The sequence below is a fragment of the Xenopus tropicalis genome, chromosome 2 (genome assembly GCF_000004195.4).
Source record: "Xenopus tropicalis strain Nigerian chromosome 2, UCB_Xtro_10.0, whole genome shotgun sequence".
Classification (NCBI taxonomy): domain Eukaryota; kingdom Metazoa; phylum Chordata; class Amphibia; order Anura; family Pipidae; genus Xenopus; species Xenopus tropicalis.
Genome location: NC_030678.2, coordinates 167,368,105 through 167,389,058, shown reverse-complemented (window position 1 = coordinate 167,389,058; position 20,954 = coordinate 167,368,105). Strand labels below are relative to the sequence as shown.

Genomic DNA, 20,954 nt, shown 5'->3' with positions numbered 1-20,954 from the left:
TTGAACAGCCGTCATCTCGCTTTATCGCTCCTCACACAGACTACCTATATTTAATCTCTGATAACATTGTTTATTTAGAATGTTGTTACTCGGCTGTATAAAACTCCCTCTAGGTGACTGTTGCATGACTTCTATACATTTCACCATGCAGAACAAAATCTTCTTTCGAGTGGCTTGTTACTTTATGGCAGGGTAGCCTCTGCTGGAGCTCTAGTATGGACCAACAAAGAAGACTGGAAGAAGATCCAGTCATGGAGTGTGAATTCAACGGGAATGTGTAAGTGTTAAGGTTTTAACATCAGAACAAGTTTCATTGATGTTTTGTTCATTCATATGTGATCTGTCACCTCGTGTCTTACATTTCTTCATACAACTTGGCTGGAGTTGGTGCTTTTATTGATAGGGACATTATGGCAACAATTAACTAATGCTAGATTCATTGCTAGTCACAGAACTGCACTTATTAAATATATTAAGTGCTTCATGGGATTATCTGTATTTGCAACATGCAATATGACTTTTGTGTCTACTTTAGTACGAGGCTCAATGCCTCATATTAGTACTGGTGCTCTCCTCTCCATTCTGGTTGTACTATTAGGCATGCAGTAAGCCTCTGAGGATTTGATGCATCTTGTCTGCCAGTCTGAGCGTCTGAATACCGTCTGATTGATTCTTACGTTAGCTGAATTTGAATCAATTGAAGGTTGTGTAAGTGCACATCCTTTGCCTAACTGGATGCCACCTTATACATTGAAGGCACAAATTATGCCCATTTGTACCCAGTTTCCTAATACACCCAAATCTTTGCGTTTCCAGTAATTTAGAAATAAGGGAGGAAGTAACTTTTTTGTAATTATAAGCTGTTTGGATCCTGATAAAAGAGTACAATCCCCCATACTTTTGCACAAAGAAAAATTTGCATCTATCAGAGAGAAAGGAAAACTGTCTCTAGGCAATGATAGAGTATAAGGTTCCCTCTAGCTGGTGTTGTCCCAGTATGAAGTCAAGTACAAAACATACTTTCTAGAGGGAGCTTTTTAGACATTGACGACAAATCATCATACAGCTTGCATAAGCTTTCAGAGAAGAGGAAAATTGTCTCCCAACCAGTCCCCATAGGCCATTTTATTATCCAGTAGTTAGCCTGGGGCCAAACAATCAGATAAACCCTATTCAGGCCACTTTGTGGGTGACCAAATCATGCAAAAATGCACAAAAATACTACTATTTAGTGCCATGCCAACTACCTAGCCCAAGGTAGTAACTCCCAGCCCAACATCCCATTCACCTCTACCCAACTTAAGATAACCCATGATCTCTCTCTCATAGTATAATATAGTTGCTAACCACCTACATGGCCGACAATGCCAAAAGCAACAATAACCTACTGTATATACTTCCTTGGAATCTAATAAGCATTTGCTCTCTTTTCTACAGTATGCGGTCTGTGTTGTTCTTATGGTTGTTTCCGGTAATGCTAATGTATAAAATCTGGTTGTAGACATCTCATTAGCCTTATTCCTTTTTTTTCAATTCTCTATTTCATCATTGTTTAGCAATAGGTTTGGTTCAGTAGTGAATTATAGTTCAGATGTTATATAGTCATTTAAACAAAGCTAATCAGATAGACATAAAACACACAATCTTTAAAAATAGTAAGGGTTGTCTGAACAGCTGTGTATTAGTAACTTGTATGCTTGATACCTCTTCTTATACCCCACTATATAGTCTATTCATACAATTTACTCCCCTCTCCGCCAACACAGGCCAAACCTGTGGGAAATGTTTAGCTTTGTTTGGTTAAATTGACAAATAAGGTTCCCCTATTTATATAAAATCATAATATGAAAAAAAAAAACAGGTATACAAATGTAATTGCAAATAATAATAAAGGACATGCCCCAAAGTTGCTATCTAAATTTCCTTGTATATTAAACCGGAACAATGAAATAGAACAATATTTCCAGAAATGAAGCACCTCTCAATAAAAGGCTTGATTTGCTGTATATTAACAAGGGACCTCTGTGTCAATACAGATTCTTCATTCTGTCCCGCCAAAATGTTAATGCAATAGCATTACATATACAATTACCCAAGTGCTCTCATTGTACCGATGTCAGCATGCTGTAATAGACTGATTGCAGGAGTGAATGCCCTTATTGGCATGGCATGGTTCTTGCTATTTCAATGTGCAGCCACAGTAACCAATGAATAAATCATTTGCACTTGGATATTTTAACCTCACTCTTGAGTACTGCAAATGGCTTAAAATAAAAGCTTCTCTGCTTCTGGTGTGATAATTCTCTTAAGTGGCAGGACTTGAGGACTTGTATCCTCGGGCGATGATTACTTCTATCTTCTTCTTACAAAACCCCAGAGCAGAAGCCGGCTGTTGCATTGCTGCTGAGCCCTTATAGTGGGATTTTTCTTTAATTATAGAATAGATATATTATATTAACCATGTAGCTCGAGTTGTTTGTTGTTGTGAAGCTGTGGCTTGTTTATCTAAGATAGTATTTAAATGGACGCCCTCGGAAATGTCCCTTAAGATTATATAATAAAGACGATCGTTGGATTTGAAGTTTGCAATTCTGGTGCCAGTGGGATCTTCACTATGGGATGTATGAGCCTTACAAACTATTGGAATTATAAGGAGAAGAATACCTGTTCAAGAAATGTTCTTGTGAAAGTGACCTGGTTCAAGAAATGTTGTACCCTTTTAAGAGTGAAGACACACAGAGCTACTTAGTAGCAGCTACTTGTCATGGCTACTAAAATCCCCTGCCATAGACAATACTGCCATAGAGAATTGCCTCTGCTAAAACACACATAGAGACCATTATGAGTAAATGATCAACGTTGTCTAGTTTTCACAAAGACATTGGTACTCTAGAACAGGGGTCCCCAACCTTTCTTACTCATGAGCCACAGTCAAATGTAAAAAGACTTGGAGAGCAACACAAGCACCATAAAAGTTCATGGAGGAGCCAAATAAGGGCTGTGATTGGCTATTAGGCAGCCTCTATGCACCCTATCAGCTTACAGGGGCTTTATTTGGTAGGAAATCTTGTTTTTATTCAACCAAAACTTGCCCCCAAGTCAGGAATTCCAAAATAACTCCCTGGTTTGGGGGCACTGAGAGCAACATCCAAGGGGTTGGGGAGCAACATGGTGCCCCCGAGCCACTGGATGGGGATCACTGCTCTAGAGTCTTTGCTTATATGATTTCTGTGGGATGGAAAAACTCAAAATTATATGGTGGTTTAGGAGTACCAGACCTTAGATCTTAACCTGCTATTGCCCATTGGCATCTGGGCAGGTCACCATGTCCTGATCAGTTCTTGAACTGCCCCCCCAACCACCACCATCAATCTAGTTCATTCTTGCTGGATTGAACCCAAGCACAGACATTGTCTGTTCAACAGGAGAGAGGCAGTTTTTTTTCTCCATCCCTCAAAAGTCTGGTAGTCCCTGGCACCCAGTTGCACCATTTTCCCTTTCCATCTTTTTCACACTGCTCTTGTGGGAATACCAGTTGCCTGCCGTACAAAGAGCAGCCCATGTAGCTTCCCAGCACACAAAGTACCATACAATTCAATTTGCCCACTTGCTTTATCTCCTAAGAAAGGCCCAGCTCTAATTCCTCTATAGCCGCCCTGATAAAGCAAGTGGTTTACAAAGTGGTTAAAACCCAAAGTAGACAAGTTTGTACTGTACAAAGCACAAACTAAATTGGATGCGTGACAGAAAACAAATTAGTAATGTACCTTCCATATCAGACCTTACTCAATGAGCTGTCAAATCAATTCTACAGGACAATAGGATACACCTAGGGCAAATATTGAAACAACCCTACCCTTTGCAATCATGTTTTGACTGATGTATTTTTAGTGATTCTCAGTACAGCAACACACCTGAATACTTCATGCCACGCCACTATTCCTTGACAGGACTACCAACAAATCCTCTGGTTAAAAAGCAAATATATTGCATTGTGTAGCATATTTGAGTTATTTTCTTGATGTCCCACAGCAGCAACCTGAAGGAGACTGGATGTTTGCTATCCCTAGACTTAGTAAAAGAGCTTCCAGGATTTTACGACTCCCCTAATAGTAGAATTCATAGTATACTTTTCCAAATGAAAAGGCGGAACAGAAATAATAAGGCTGCCAGATTCATCTTGGCTGTTACCCCAGATACACCTCCATCATTTAATGTACATACGTAAATGATATATGCAGAAGTTTTACATTCTGTCCTGGATGACATTTTGTACTAGGTCCAGCCAGATTTTGTTCTAGGTGCTCCATGTTACACAAGATGGAGAGTTTGTAATGAGCTTTAGGATGTTGCCGAAGGCCAATAGGACCACCCAAGCTCCATATGCAGTCTGTGGTGCCGGCCTTCAGAACTTAGCAAATTGGGATTGAGAGAGAGTCAATGATAACTGTTGAGTTTATACTACACCTTGTTGAGTAATATGCCTCCTGGCTCAGTACAATCTATTTTTTGGTTTTTTTTAGAACTGTTTTGAAGGACTAGCTTTTCTAATCTGACTGAACTAAGTTGTCAGCCATGCATGAAATGTGCCTAAGGTCCAAAGGTAACGGAGATTCACTGAAAAACCTATGCATTAGTTATCACTGTTATCCTCACCCGTTTGAGTGTCTTTGCATTCTGGTACAAGTCTAAGGGGCCGAAATGGGAAAAATTCGGATTAAATACGATAATTTCTTATTATAGCAAATATCACGAAAATGCTTACGGAAAAATCATATTAGTCACTATCGTATTGGCGATCTGAAAGTCACAACATTTTCATATCCAAACGATCGTAAACGGCGGGAAAACCTTTCTGACTTTGAACCTTCAGTGCATGATTTTGGAAGTCTCCCATAGGGCTCAATGGCACTCTGCAGCTCCAACCCGGCCCAAGGAAAGTCTCCCATAGGGCTCAATGGCACTCTGCAGCTCCAACCCGGCCCAAGGAAAGTCTCCCATAGGGCTCAATGGCACTCTGCAGCTCCAACCCGGCCCAAGGAAAGTCTCCCATAGGGCTCAATGGCACTCTGCAGCTCCAACCTGGCCCAAGGAAAGTCTCCCATAGGGCTCAATGGCACTCTGCAGCTCCAACCCGGCCCAAGGAAAGCCTCCCATAGGGCTCAATGGCACTCTGCAGCTCCAACCCGGCCCAAGGAAAGTCTCCCATAGGGCTCAATGGCACTCTGCAGCTCCAACCCGGCCCAAGGAAAGTCTCCCATAGGGCTCAATGGCACTCTGCAGCTCCAACCCGGCCCAAGGAAAGTCTCCCATAGGGCTCAATGGCACTCTGCAGCTCCAACCCGGCCCAAGGAAAGTCTCCCATAGGGCTCAATGGCACTCTGCAGCTCCAACCCGGCCCAAGGAAAGTCTCCCATAGGGCTCAATGGCACTCTGCAGCTCCAACCCGGCCCAAGGAAAGTCTCCCATAGGGCTCAATGGCACTCTGCAGCTCCAACCCGGCCCAAGGAAAGTCTCCCATAGGGCTCAATGGCACTCTGCAGCTCCAACCCGGCCCAAGGAAAGTCTCCCATAGGGCTCAATGGCACTCTGCAGCTCCAACCCGGCCCAAGGAAAGTCTCCCATAGGGCTCAATGGCACTCTGCAGCTCCAACCCGGCCCAAGGAAAGCCTCCCATAGGGCTCAATGGCACTCTGCAGCTCCAACCCGGCCCAAGGAAAGTCTCCCATAGGGCTCAATGGCACTCTGCAGCTCCAACCCGGCCCAAGGAAAGCCTCCCATAGGGCTCAATGGCACTCTGCAGCTCCAAACCGGGCCCAAGGAAAGGCCTCCCATAGGGCTCAATGGCACCTGCAGCTCCAACCCGGCCCAAGGAAAGTCTCCCATAGGGCTCAATGGCACTCTGCAGCTCCAACCCGGCCAAGGAAAGTCTCCCATTAGGGCTCAATGGCACTCTGCAGCTCCAACCCGGCCCAAGGAAAGTCTCCCATAGGGCTCAATGGCACTCTGCAGCTCCAACCCGGCCCAAGGAAAGTCTCCCATAGGGCTCAATGGCACTCTGCAGCTCCAACCCGGCCCAAGGAAAGTCTCCCATAGGGCTCAATGGCACTCTGCAGCTCCAACCCGGCCCAAGGAAAGCCTCCCATAGGGCTCAATGGCACCCTGCAGCTCCAACCCGGCCCAAGGAAAGTCTCCCATAGGGCTCAATGGCACTCTGCAGCTCCAACCCGGCCCAAGGAAAGTCTCCCATAGGGCTCAATGGCACTCTGCAGCTCCAACCCGGCCCAAGGAAAGTCTCCCATAGGGCTCAATGGCACTCTGCAGCTCCAACCCGGCCCAAGGGAAAGTCTCCCATAGGGCTCAATGGCACTCTGCAGCTCCAACCCGGCCCAAGGAAAGTCTCCCATAGGGCTCAATGGCACTCTGCAGCTCCAACCCGGCCCAAGGAAAGTCTCCCATAGGGCTCAATGGCACTCTGGCAGCTCCAACCCGGCCCAAGGAAAGCCTCCCATAGGGCTCAATGGCACTCTGCAGCTCCAACCCGGCCCAAGGAAAGTCTCCCATAGGGCTCAATGGCACTCTGCAGCTCCAACCCGGCCAAGGAAAGTCTCCCATAGGCTCAATGGCACTCTGCAGCTCCAACCCGGCCCAAGGAAAGTCTCCCATAGGGCTCAATGGCACTCTGCAGCTCCAACCCGGCCCAAGGAAAGTCTCCCATAGGGCTCAATGGCACTCTGCAGCTCCAACCCGGCCCAAGGAAAGTCTCCCATAGGGCTCAATGGCACTCTGCAGCTGCAACCCGGCCCAAGGAAAGTCTCCCATGGGGCTCAATGGCACTCTGCAGCTCCAACCCGGCCCAAGGAAAGTCTCCCATAGGGCTCAATGGCACTCTGCAGCTCCAACCCGGCCCAAGGAAAGTCTCCCATAGGGCTCAATGGCACTCTGCAGCTCCAACCTGGCCCAAGGAAAGTCTCCCATAGGGCTCAATGGCACTCTGCAGCTCCAACCCGGCCCAAGGAAAGTCTCCCATAGGGCTCAATGGCACTCTGCAGCTCCAACCCGGCCCAAGGAAAGCCTCCCATAGGGCTCAATGGCACCCTGCAGCTCCAACCCGGCCCAAGGAAAGTCTCCCATAGGACTCAATGGCACTCTGCAGCTCCAACCTGGCCAAAGGAAATGAATGAATCTGAAACTTTCGTACTCGTTGCTACTATACGATTTTGTCACATAATTTTTGACGCACAGTACAAAAAAGTTGCACAAAATAATGGCGAAAATACGAAAGATACGAAAACTTAGAAAACTCATTGCTGAAGCTAAATGGAATAGGATGCAGTGGATGGTTTGGTGCCATGGCTAGCAATCATACATTCATATCTTGACTGTTTCAGCACATATATGCCTGGGCTGCCTATGAAGATGATAATCGCTTTTAGAACAGGTTTTCTTTGCCAATAAGGCAACGCAATGGCTCAGTGGTTAGCACTGCTTCTTTGTAGCACTTGGCTCCTGAATATGATTTACCTTGGACACCATCTGCAAAGGAACTTGTACTGTATTTTCATTTGGGTACTCCAGTTACTTACCCCATTCCAAAAAACATACTGGCAGGATATTGACTCCTGATGAAGGGACCGTACATCGTAAGCGCCACTAGCGTAGGATCGGATGTAAATGATGAACAATAATATGCTGCATAAACACATAGCAGCTCTATAAATGGAGGATAATAAAATAATTTGCACTGTATAAATTATAGTATATCTGGGTAACCTTATATATAAGATTGTGGACATAGATCTAGTGAATTGCGAAAATAACAATACTGTACATATGTAAAAGCTAAGGTGCCAAACTCAGTACAGGTATCGGACCCCTTATCCGGAAACCCGTTATCCAGAAAGCTCAGAATTACGGAAAGCCCGTCTCCCATAGACTCCATTATAAGCAAATAATTAAGAATTTTAAAACTGATTTCCTTTTTTTATGTAGAAATAAAACAGAACCTTGTAATTGATCTCAACTAAGATATAAATAATCCTTATTGGATGCAAAACAATCCCATTGGGTTTAATTAATGTTTTATTAATTCTTTAGTAGACTTAAGGTGTGGAGATCTAAATTATGGAAAGACCCCTTATCCGGAATACCCTTGGTCCCGAGCATTCTGGATAATGGGTCCTATACCTGTACTGGTATGGGACTTATTATCCAGAATGCTCGGGACCTGGGGTTTTCTGGATAAGGGATCTTTCCATAATTCGGATCTCCTGCCTTAAGTCTACAAAAAAAATTATTTAAACATTAAATAAACCCAATAGGATTGTTTTGCTATCAATAAGGACTTATTATATCTTAGTTGGGATCAAGTACAGGTACAGTTTTATTATTACAGAGAAAAGGGAATCATTTAACCATTAAATAAACCCAATAGGGCTGTTCTGCCCCCAATAAGGGGTAATTATATCTTAGTTGGGATCAAGTACAGGTACTGTTTTATTATTACAGAGAAAAGGGAATCATTTAACCATTAAATAAACCCAATAGGGCTGTTCTGCCCCAATAAGGGGTAATTATATCTTAGTTGGGATCAAGTACAGGTACTGTTTTATTATTACAGAGAAAAGGGAATCATTTAACCATTAAATAAACCCAATAGGGCTGTTCTGCCCCCAATAAGGGGTAATTATATCTTAGTTGGGATCAAGTACAGGTACTGTTTTATTATTACAGAGAAAAGGGAATCATTTAACCATTAAATAAACCCAATAGGGCTGTTCTGCCCCCAATAAGGGGTAATTATATCTTAGTTGGGATCAAGTACAGGTACTGTTTTATTATTACAGAGAAAAGGGAATCATTTAACCATGAAATAAACCCAATAGGGCTGTTCTGCCCCCAATAAGGGGTAATTATATCTTAGTTGGGATCAAGTACAGGTACTGTTTTATTATTACAGAGAAAAAGGAAATAATTTTTAAAAATGTGAGTTATTTTATTAAAATGGAGTCTATAGGGGATGACCTTTCTGTAATTCGAAACTTTCTGGATAGTGGGTTTCCGGATAAAGGGTCCGATACCTGTACCATGGTGTTTTGATATATATGTAAATGTTAGGTAAGTGAGAGACTAGAAAACATTTAGCAAATTAAATATATTCCTGTGAAAATGGTGTCTCCGTCCCTATACACTGCATCCCATATCCAGTAGATGGCAGTCCTGCACTTCTGTCTCTTTACTTTACATTCTATCCACACAATATATATATATATATATATATATAAAATATAGCAATTTCTGGTGTGTTTAAAACGATATCTGAATTCCTGTGATCTAATCTGAAAAGAAATATGTATATAAATGAGACAGCTTGCATGCGGATCTCAGATTCAGCGCTGTGTTTTTGTATGATGATTACATTGGCTGCTTCTGTTTCAAATTGACCATTAAGTGCCGATGGATTGGATAATCTTTATTTGATATAAAAAACAGGGCTGGTGAGATAGGATTTATTTCAAATGTTCAACCTCAAGGCGTTGATGCTGTTTTAAGGTCTTCTTTTGTATTTCATATTCTTCCTGATCCGTCAGCGCTCGTACTTCCAGCATCCCTTGCCAGCTATTTTATGTTCAACTATATCTTCTTTGAACAGTCAACCACTTTTTAACTGTATCTCAACTTAATGACCAAGTATCCTAAATTATCCAGTCTCTCTTATTAGTGCCGAAACAGCCAAGGGGAGGGCTGTCAACGTTTGGTCCTATGGGAAAGAGAACTGAGTGGCCCAAGAGTATCTGCAAACCAACGATCAACATAACGTTCAGAGATCCTCTGGGAAATAATTAAAGGTCCAGTAACACCAGGAAAGGAAAATGTTCTAAAACACATGATTTTTTATTTTTTTTTATGAAAAACAAAAACATTTTTAGTTCTTCTGGAGCCACTCATAAATATCCATAGGGTAGGTGGGCTTTGGTTAGGCAAATATGAAAACGTGACTGGCACAGTAGAAAACCCCTATGATGTTTGGAATAGAAATGTGTAATATATAAGGTCAGATCAATGTTCTTCATTTTTGATTACTGGTCCTTAAATAAGGCTTGCACGGCTCCAGAAACAATCCATAGTAAGTTGGGTTGAAAAAAGACATGCGTCCATCACGTTCAACCATAATGACTATATATAACCTGCCTAACTACTAGTTGATCCAGAGGAAGGCAAAAAACCCCATCTGAAGCCTCTCTAATTTGCCTCAGAGGGGGAAAAATTCCTTCCTGACTCCAAGATGGCAATGGGACCAGTCCCTGGATCAACTTGTACTGAGAGCTATCTCCCCTACCCCTGTATTCCCTCACTTGTACTGAGAGCTATCTCCCCTACCCCTGTATTCCCTCACTTGTACTGAGAGCTATCTCCCATACCCCTGTATTCCCTCACTTGTACTGAGAGCTATCTCCCCTACCCCTGTATTCCCTCACTTGTACTGAGAGCTATCCCCCCTACCCCTGTATTCCCTCACTTGTACTAAGAGCTATCCCCCCTACCCCTGTATTCCCTCACTTGTACTGAGAGCTATCTCCCATACCCCTGTATTCCCTCACTTGTACTGAGAGCTATCTCCCCTACCCCTGTATTCCCTCACTTGTACTGAGAGCTATCTCCCCTACCCCTGTATTCCCTCACTTGTACTGAGAGCTATCTCCCCTACCCCTGTATTCCCTCACTTGTACTGAGAGCTATCTCCCCTACCCCTGTATTCCCTCACTTGTACTGAGAGCTATCTCCCATAACCCTGTATTCCCTCACTTGTACTAAGAGCTATCTCCCATAACCCTGTATTCCCTCACTTGTACTGAGAGCTATCTCCCATACCCCTGTATTCCCTCACTTGTACTGAGAGCTATCTCCCCTACCCCTGTATTCCCTCACTTGTACTGAGAGCTATCTCCCATACCCCTGTATTCCCTCACTTGTACTGAGAGCTATCTCCCCTACCCCTGTATTCCCTCACTTGTACTGAGAGCTATCTCCCATAACCCCTTTATTCCCTCACTTGTACTGAGAGCTATCTCCCCTACCCCTGTATTCCCTCACTTGTACTGAGAGCTATCTCCCATACCCCTGTATTCCCTCACTTGTACTGAGAGCTATCTCCCCTACCCCTGTATTCCCTCACTTGTACTGAGAGCTATCTCCCTACCCCTGTATTCCCTCACTTGTACTGAGAGCTATCTCCCCTACCCCTGTATTCCCTCACTTGTACTGAGAGCTATCTCCCATACCCCTGTATTCCCTCACTTGTACTGAGAGCTATCTCCCCTACCCCTGTATTCCCTCACTTGTACTGAGAGCTATCTCCCCTACCCCTGTATTCCCTCACTTGTACTGAGAACTATCTCCCCTACCCCTGTATTCCCTCACTTGTACTGAGAGCTATCTCCCCTACCCCTGTATTCCCTCACTTGTACTGAGAGCTATCTCCCATAACCCCTTTATTCCCTCACTTGTACTGAGAGCTATCTCCCATACCCCTGTATTCCCTCACTTGCTAAGAATCCATCCAGCCCCTTCTTAAAGCTATATAATGTATCAGCCAGCACGACTGATTCGGGGAGGGAATTCCAGAACCTCACAGCTCTCACTGTAAAAAATCCTTTCCCAATATTTAAATGGAACCTCCCTTCTTCTAAACGGAGTGGGTGCCCTCGTGTCCGTTGGAAGGACCTACTGGTAAATAAAACATTAGAAAGGTTATTATATGATCCCTTTATATAGTTATACATTGTTATCATGTCCCCCCTTAAGCGCCTCTTCTCCAGTGTAAACAGACCCAACTGGGCCAGTCTTTCCCCATAACTGAGACTTCCCATACCCTTTACCAGCTTAGTTGCCCTTCTCTGGACCCTCTCTAACTCAATAATGTCCCGTTTGAGCACTGGAGACCAAAACAAGAAGTACTATGTATGGTTTAAAGCAGGGGTGTCAAACTCAATTGCACAGGGGGCCAAAATCCAAAACACACTTTAGGTCGCGTGCCGAACAGGATAAACATTTATTAAACACACTAAAGTTCAGTTGTCTTTGCTCTTATGTCATTTTATCAGAGCTGGACGCCTGGCATCTTTCTTTGGCAACAAGTTCATTTATGTTTGTTGTGAGGTTCTGTGTTGTGGAGATTCTCAGGATGGACTGCAGGTGCTCATCAGTGAGACGACTCCTGTGTGCTGTTTTGTTAGTCTTCATCACTGGGAAGAGCTTCTCACACAGATATGTGCTACCAAACATGCACAAGGTTCGAGCCGCATGTAGACGGAGCCGGGGCATTTCTGCGGGAATGGAGTGAATAAACTGTGCGGGTCCTGCAGTGTCGTACTTTGCCTTTAGTGTACCATTACACTGCAGCTCAATCAGCTCCATCTGAATCTGCGCTGGTGCAGTTTCCACATCGAAGGCAAATGGGTTGCGAAGCAACTCAAAATTCTCTTTTTGTTCTTCAAAGTCACCAAAGCGCTGTGCGTATTTGGGAACACCGTTGTGCCGACTTGGTTCAACATTACTTGGGAACAGGGAAAGGGCAAGTTGCACTGGTGCATTTGTGTCTTCAAGTTAGGTAGGAACCAGTGTGCGACCGCTGGATGTAAAGTCTGACTCTTACAGTATAGCAGGAACTCCCAGCCCTTCCCGGGCTTCACTGACGCCCTTTTGGGGCCCCGGAACTTTCTGCTGCGGTCCAAGCTGGGGTCCTGCAAACTTTCAGAGTACAGACGAAAATACTAGGTACCGGCAAGGCGAAGGCAGAATCGTAGTCGGGGTACAGGCAAAGGTCGAGGCAGGTAGCAAGAATCGTAGTCGGGGTACAGGCAAAGGTCGAGGCAGGTAGCAAGAATCGTAGTCAGAATACAGGCCAAAGTCAAAACCAGAAACAACAATCAAAAAGCTTGAGCAGGTACTGATAAATAACCAGAAGCCAGCTTGGGCAAGGAGAGAAATGAGAAATCATTTTAAATAGCCAGTTTTTGGCGCCAAAAACAGCAAGAAAATGAGGTAATAGGAACTATCAGAAAACCTTTACAAAGATGGCGTTAACCGGCTTCATGTGCGCAACCGCGCGTCGCCGTTTTGTCGTCTTAGATTAAATTCTTTAATTACAGCCACATTAGCCCCACAAATGAGACACACGGGTGTACCAGCAATGTCAGTAAACATATACTCAGACTCCCATCGTTTTTTAAAGGCACTGTTTTCAGAATCAACTTTTCTCTTCGGCATTGTGAGGGCTAGCTTCGCAATAACTTGCAGCATCATAAGCTAGACTTGATTAACGCAGGAAGTGTTCGGTAAGGCAGCTGAAGCGCTGCATTATGGGATCTGTAGTTTATTGTGTTACCAGCGCTTCATATAGCTGGGCCATTAATAACAATAATATATAAAATGATCTCGCGAGCCGGATATGATTACACGCCGGGCCGGATGTGGCCCGCGGGCCTTGAGTTTAACACATATGGTTTAAAGTGTGGCAGTGGATTCATTTTATTATGGGACAGTGCTTTAAAGATGCTGAACTGAGGTCCTTCTGGTGGGCCAACTGTACTAGTTCCATTTACTATAGTTGCTAAGTGGGAACTAACTTCATCTGCTCTTATTATGGTATTCCATACATGGTTTAATGTACTACAGAGGACCTAGTTCCTTACAAAGGAGCACTGCCTCAAAAGGAGCACTTCCAAGGGAGGGAGTGGAATCTCTGGCTGTCTCTTAGAACTGCTATGCAAAACCCATGCTTTTCTTCTACACTTTCCCCTTGCAAAGATCTGATTAACCACATATTTTAGCTCCAAAACCTTCTAGATGGGCTACAAGGTGAAAAGCCTGTCTGGCCTAGCCTAGCAATGGTACAAATATTATAAACAAGCAAGATGCAGTTTATTATAAACAGTTATAACATCTTCTTCTGAGATCTATCAAGTTCCAATGCATTCCATAAGAGAAATACATATTAGTATTAATAAATAATATTAGTAGTATTCAATAAACATTCATTTGGTATATTTCCATTAGCAAAGACTGAACATTCAGCCATTCTGATAAGGTAAAGCTTATCCAGCAACAGGTTGACAGTTGTAGCTAAGTATCCCTAGTTAATCATAGGTAAGTGCACTAGGAAGCTTCCATATAATTGTTCCCTTACATCTCTAACAATGCTCTCCTCTGGCTGTGTTAACCAAATTTGGGGTTTGATTCAGTCTAGACCAGTGATCCCCAACCAGTGGCTCAGGGGCAATATGTTGGTCACCAACCCCTTGGATGTTGCTCTCAGTGGCCTCAGAGAAGGTGCTTATTTTTGAATTCCTGACTTGGTGGCAAGTTTTGATTGCATAAAAACCAGGTGAACTGACAATCAGAGTAGGCTGTCAGTCCATATAGGGGCTCCCAAATAGCCAATCCTAGCTCGTATTTTGCACCCCCAAAACTGTTTCATGCTTGTGTTGCTCCCCAACACATTTCTTTTGAATGTTGCTCACAGGTATAAAAGGTTGGGCACTAGAGTGTGTATCAGGAACAAACTCTTGGGTGTTTAGACCTCTCACTGGTCATCATGTGAATAAGTAGGTGTAGCTGTTGGCTCTTCATCATCATCTAAACCAAATAATGCGGGTAATTTGACTTTAACATCAGTCAGTTGGTGAATGGGAAGCATAAAATAAGTCTGTTTGATTCTTAGTCTCTGAGTTATTTACAGGTTTTCAAATACCCCCTTAGACCTTTGATATTGTAGACAAGAATGCCTGGTAGTTTTATCAACCATAACATAATAGTCTGAACCCCAACAATACATTTGTTTATTAGATAAATTGTAGACAGAGCACAGGAACATCCTTCCATAAAATATCACTTTTATTCAAATGATTAAAACCATCAGGGAGTTAGGCACCCACAGCTTTACGCGTTTCATGGCTTCTCGCCACTTCAACAGAAGCTACCAATAAAATTGTTTATGCTGGACCCTGTTTCCTAGGCTTATCGGTAACACTCTGTCTCCTGGAACAAGTTATTGGGCCATACATTGGTCTCTTGTTATTGCCTTTATTAGTTTTAGAATAACTTTCCTCAGCAAGGTGATGGGCTAAAGAAAAATCTTCCCTCAAATTAGCAACATATTGAGAATGACTAATACTTTCAATAATGTCCAGTGATCTACAGTATTCACATTTGTTCTTCTCTTCATGTGGAAATATAGGGAATATCCAGTAGTCTTATGTCAAATGCAGATATGAGCATGTACCATGGTACCAACATGGCAACTCCAATTCCTCTTAAAGAGTGTACTAAGCAAGATTAGCAAGGTACAGTTGATTCTTTGCGGTTGGGCTGATATTGAGAAGTTGCAGAAGTTCTTTGATCAATTTACTTTGTAGACAGACAGGAAGTCTATAAGGAATAAAGAATTTTACTATCTGTTCAACTCACATCAGTTTCTATTGATTTTCAAAGTAACCAGGTAGGTGGTGGTAGGTTACAGAAAGCAATAGGTGGTGAGGGGGTTAAAAGGAACATGAACGGTATCCAGCATTTGTCAAGTGAAGCCTTTTATACAATTCATTGAGAAAGAAGTAATGTCAGGAAATCATTATATGTACTCAGCAGTTAATAGATACGTAACATGACGGCAGATTGTGGAATAATAAGGTCACATTCTGTTAGAGACAGATAAAAGACTAAAACTCGGCATTATGTAATCATACATGAATGTGTAAATATGCATCTACCTCTGAGTCAGAAAATAGAAATGTATAGCCTAGTACGTATCTATATCATTATATGTCATATCATCCCTTATACTATGTTTATGTTATTGGGCTATGTTGTAGTCTTTCCATGTTTTCAAGATTTTCCAGCTGGGCTCTGGTCCTACTGGTCCCTAAGCATAGGTGTGATTTCTTCCATACATATTGTGACACGCTGAATGCCTGTACACGCAATTTTGGGGGAATTAGCAATGGTAGGCAGGCAGGCATGCAGAGGATCTGGAGCATAGAGACAGGGACACCATGTCTTCAGGCAAAACACAGGTTTATTTGGGTGAATTCTTCCCCACATACAGCTTAAAGGCACATAGTTCATCAACATACAGTTCATGGATGTGATTGGTCCCTTCTTCAGGGCTCTCACCTTCCAGGGTTGGTTCCACACTCTGGAACAGTCAGGCTTCACATTAAGCCTTGCCGAGTCCTCTCAGCACTCAACCATCGGGTCGCGACTCCCACTGCTCCTTCGCAGTGGCAGGTGACACCCCCAGCTCCTCTGGGGGTTCCTAACACAGGCAGCCCTCCTGCTCTGTGCCCTGCTCTGAGAGTGACCTTCACTCAGACTAGGATCAACCTCCAAGTCTCTCAGAAACTGAACTCCTTCCTGCACACCCAGGCTCACCTTAAATGCTTCAGGTGTTGCCTAATTGGCTCCAGCATTCCCTAATTGGCTCCAGCATTCCCTAATTGGCTCCAGCATTCTCTAGCCACACTTCAGGGTCCTAGCCTCTACTGCCCTGGAGATTTAAAGGAGCCAGTACCTCAGCCTGGGTGTTATATATCTGGCATCCAACAGACACTTCTCACCAAGACAAACCTTTTTGTCACATACCTCCCCCCTCTGTTCGAGCCCGTGGGTTCGGACACTGATTACAACCACACAGTAGGACCTTGATAATGCATCTGCATTACCTTGCAGCTGGCCTGCTCAGTGTTCCACTGTAAAGTTGAAGTTCTGCAAGGAAAGAAACCACTGTGTCACCCTTGCATCCTTCACAATATATATTCATCTTATCTTATTGCCCATGTATGGGCTATAATGGGGCTTCTTTACTGAGAAATGAACATATTTTAACCATATTTCAATGATGAATGAACATTTTTTTTTTTATTGAATGTCTCAAATTGTTTCCCAAAATGACATTCAGACCATTGAACAAAATATATTGTATGAAACCACCTTGTCATACGTTTATGGTTAGTTTCTTGTATTCTCATAGGGAATAATAATGGCAAATTAGTTTCCATTCTGCTTCTACTATGTCAATTTGAAAGTAAGATTTGCATTTAGTAGTGAAAAAAGTTTGCCAGGCCATAGCTTGCATTCACAAGAAGGATATATGGCTTTGTAGGATCTTCATAGGCCAACACAGAATCGTCATTATTTATGCATTTATTTAAATCCACACAACCTTGAGTGCAGATATCAGTCCACTTATCCTCAAAGGGTAATTTAGAATTTTTGGCAGCCTTCTCTTCAATTGAAGTAAAGGTCATGTAAAAGTTATTTCAACGTGGAATATCCCTCTACAACCCTTCTGTAATAGTCATAGAACCCCAGAAATGATCTAAGCTACATGATGTTGGTTGGTTGTGGCCAATTCACCACTGGTTCAATTTTGGCAGACCCACCGACCCGGTGGTAACTTCTAAAGACACAATATGTCCTAGATAGTGTACAGAAGTAAGGCCAAATGTCTGTGTCAATAGGTTTTAGATCTTCTACTTTACCTATGTCAACAATGTTCTTCTAGAGTATTTCCAAACACAATGATATCATCAATTTATGCAAGAGACTCTCGGCAGCATACGTTTCCCAAGACTCAAAAATGTTGCAGGGACCCCACAAATAAGGTAGTTTTCTCTTGATCCTTAAGTGACATGGGTACTTGATAGTATTCAGATCTGAGATGCATCACAGTCAACCACTTACTCCCACCTAAAGCTTCTAAGGAATCTTCAGCTCTTGAATTCTGATAACAATGTACTGGTCAGGTCTATATAGTTCTTCACTTCAATGTGTGGATCACACAAACATCAATTCTTCTGAACCACCACAGTAGGGAAGGGGAAGCCTAGGTTCTTTTGGAATCTGTGATTTCATTCTGATTCTTCATCTTTTTTAGATCCTTTAGCACATCTTTAGTGTCTTGGCATAATTGCTTTTATAAATAGCAATTTGGTGGTCAACTTCTACTTTACAATCCATAAAAGTAGGCTTAGAACCCATACCTACTACTTTTATGTCATCAGCAGGAGACATGGGTAGGTGAGATAAATGTTTCTGTTGGAATGGTCAAACAATACTGTTTATCTGTGATCCAGTGTGACACAATGCAGTAGTAGAGACATCATCACAGTCAGAAAAAGAAGCACTTATGTCCAACTCTAATAAGTGGTATGAGGGTGTTTAGGCTTCCATTTTATTGAGACTGTACTTGCAGCCCTTGTAGGGCCCTTAAATATAGAATGCTTGAAAACTTTCAAAACATAATATAGTTCAGGCTGTTTAACAGACAAAATTGCATCTGATTGGTTGACACTTTGGCAAATAAACAGCATTAGATCAGAATTGCATCCAACATAGTAATGTAGATATAAGTGCTTCCTCCACTTGGCTCTTAGCTTGACAAATCAATCTGTATTACATTACTTCCAAGCTATTGTTTTTAAATATTGATCCAATGCAGAAGGTTCAATATTGATGTTATTCTTATATGCCTTATTTTCTAATGTACAGATATATATAAGTCATAAAGCTGTCAAAATGAAAAACGCCGCGAGCCATCTCAATTCCCGTACCTTACTCTTTATTATTTTCTTTTGTTCATCTTTTTTTTTTTTTTTTAAATTTCCCTTTATTATTATATTCTGTGCATTCCATATTCAGTTTTTAGGAATTAGGTGTTCAATTCTAAACTAAGGCCCGATTAGGTGGCCCTGTTGATTATATGAAACAATTACTATCAACTGATACATTTTAAACACATTCATTGCTTTTGAACATCACACTTCAACAGCCTAGGCATAGTACTTGGGGTCCGGTTTTTCCACATTAGCACCATTGGGCGGGGTAACTTCAGTGCTAAAGTACCAGGGGTTAGTGTTGTTTCTGCCACAACTGTGTGCAGCCCCACCACCACATCCTGAACACTCTGAAGTTGATAACCCTTTGGATGCGAGATACTCTGCAAAATATATCCAGTTCTGCCTTCCCTGGCAACACCCAAAAGTCTTTCTCCTCTTCCTTGGACATTTTCTTAGGGGCCCAAAAGCTATGGGGTAATTAAAATACTGTAGTGGAGTACTGGGGGCCCCATCTGTCTCAACCTCCTCCATGTCCTCCTCCCAGCCAGGAGTACTATCTGTAATGGAGCTACCCTCACAGTCCACTTAACTGGTGGGAGGCTCCACTCCTTAAGGGCTTGTCGGTATGAAGGGGGAGGGAGCACCTCATGATCCTCTCACAGTACCACCATCCCTTACTGCATCCTCACTAAAATCTCTCCCCTCCCAGGGATTCTCCGCACCTGCAGGGGTCTTACCAACATCACTCTTAGTTGCAAATTCAGTCTTTATGTCATGTAGCTACATCACTCCTGTGGGTTGACCTCAGGATCTGTAGCCAAGGACATTTCTAATAAGCAGCTGGTCCTTGGTAACAGCAGTCAAGAGCACCGTTGTTGCACTTGGTGTTTTGTGCTGAATCTTGTCCCTTGGGGCCCATCCAGCAGGCTTGTTGTCATTGATAGGACCAGCTCTTTGCTAAGTTTAAAGCCTGGTATGCCTCTTCCCAGCACTGCCCACATAGCCGTACCATAATAGGGTCCCCATTGTGGGTGATTTTTTTCACTAAATAATGTGTCCTATGTAAGTATCAGAACAAACATCCCTCACCTTAACCCCTTTACTCATTTGTTTGAAGCAGTCCAGGGGTTGCTTCAAACAAATGAACTTCTTCATTGAATAAGCAGACAAGCATATATCAAATGCAACAGTTCTCGATGGTAGTTGGCACAAATTCACATCCTCTCATTCGGTTGTAACACTCGCAGTTTGGAATACTTCTAATACACCTCCTCCTCAGAAGTAGTACTGCCTCTCTTGGTGATCATAAACCCAGCAGAGATAAACTCCCTTGCTTCCTGGCAAATCTCCTGCCCTAAGCTTACCCACTCGTGTCCCTGGGCTGGAGGCCTTCTCACTGCAAGGGTTCTGACCCCCTATCCTCCCCGTTGGTGCCTTGATCTGCCTGTCCAAATAAATTAGCCCTTCCTTTTGCTCCTAGAGCGACCATAACAAAGCAAACTATTACTAACCAAGCCTTGCACCTTTCATACCCAAACCTGTGACCACCTCCCGGTGAGGTAAAGTCCCAGGGAAGACTCTGAGCTCTCTTTTTTTATATGCAAACACACTGCCATCTCAGGGCATTTCTGAAACAATCTCATATTAATCTTGACCTCAGAAAGGAAATCATTTCATAGATAGACGTAGGACCACACTTAAGCTGTTCAACTTTAAACTTAAGGTGGCCATACACGAGCAGATCCGCTCGCTTGGTGATGTGGCCAAGCGAGCGGATCTTCCCCCGATATCCCCACCTACGGGTGGGCGATATCGGGGATCATTTAGGTAAAAAAAATAATAATCCGATCGTTTGGCCCTGGGGCCAAACGATCGGATTATGTGGGCGGCAATGGGGCAGTCGGATCGGGGACCGCATCAACGAGCCGATGCGGTCCCTGATCCGACCGGATTTTCTAACCTGGCCGATCGAGATCTGGCCAATTTCAGGCCAGATATCGGTCGGCCAGGCCGCTCTGCTCTCCCCATACATGGGCCGATTAGCTGCCGAATCGGTCCAAGGGACCCATATCGGCAGCTATAGTCGGCCCGTGTATTGGGACCTTAAGGCCCACTTAGATGGCCGAGACTCTCAGGGGATTGCCTAAGTAAAAAAGCAAATAAATCTAAGGGTCCCTACATACATGTATGACTATATGACATGAACTACAGTATCTTTAATGGTTGGAACCTGGGGTTTTCTGGATAACCCCAGGTTATTACCATATCTTAAGTCTGTCAACAAACATTTAGGCATTAAATACGCCTAAAACAGGATTGGTTTGCCACCAAAAAGGGTTT

The 20,954-nt window shown here is 43.3% G+C and overlaps 1 protein-coding gene across 1 annotated transcript in view; it reads left to right on the top strand.

Annotated features, from left to right (window-relative positions):
* The first annotated feature begins 200 nt into the window (after positions 1-200).
* The window catches only part of LOC116408912 (cyclic nucleotide-binding domain-containing protein 2-like), a 185,572-nt gene continuing 164,818 nt past the window's right edge, over positions 201-20,954 (top strand). Inside the window, exon 1 of the mRNA XM_031897345.1 lies at positions 201-277. Coding sequence (XP_031753205.1) covers positions 216-277 — 62 coding nt within the window. The 5' untranslated portion in view covers positions 201-215. The remainder of the gene's footprint in view (positions 278-20,954) is intronic.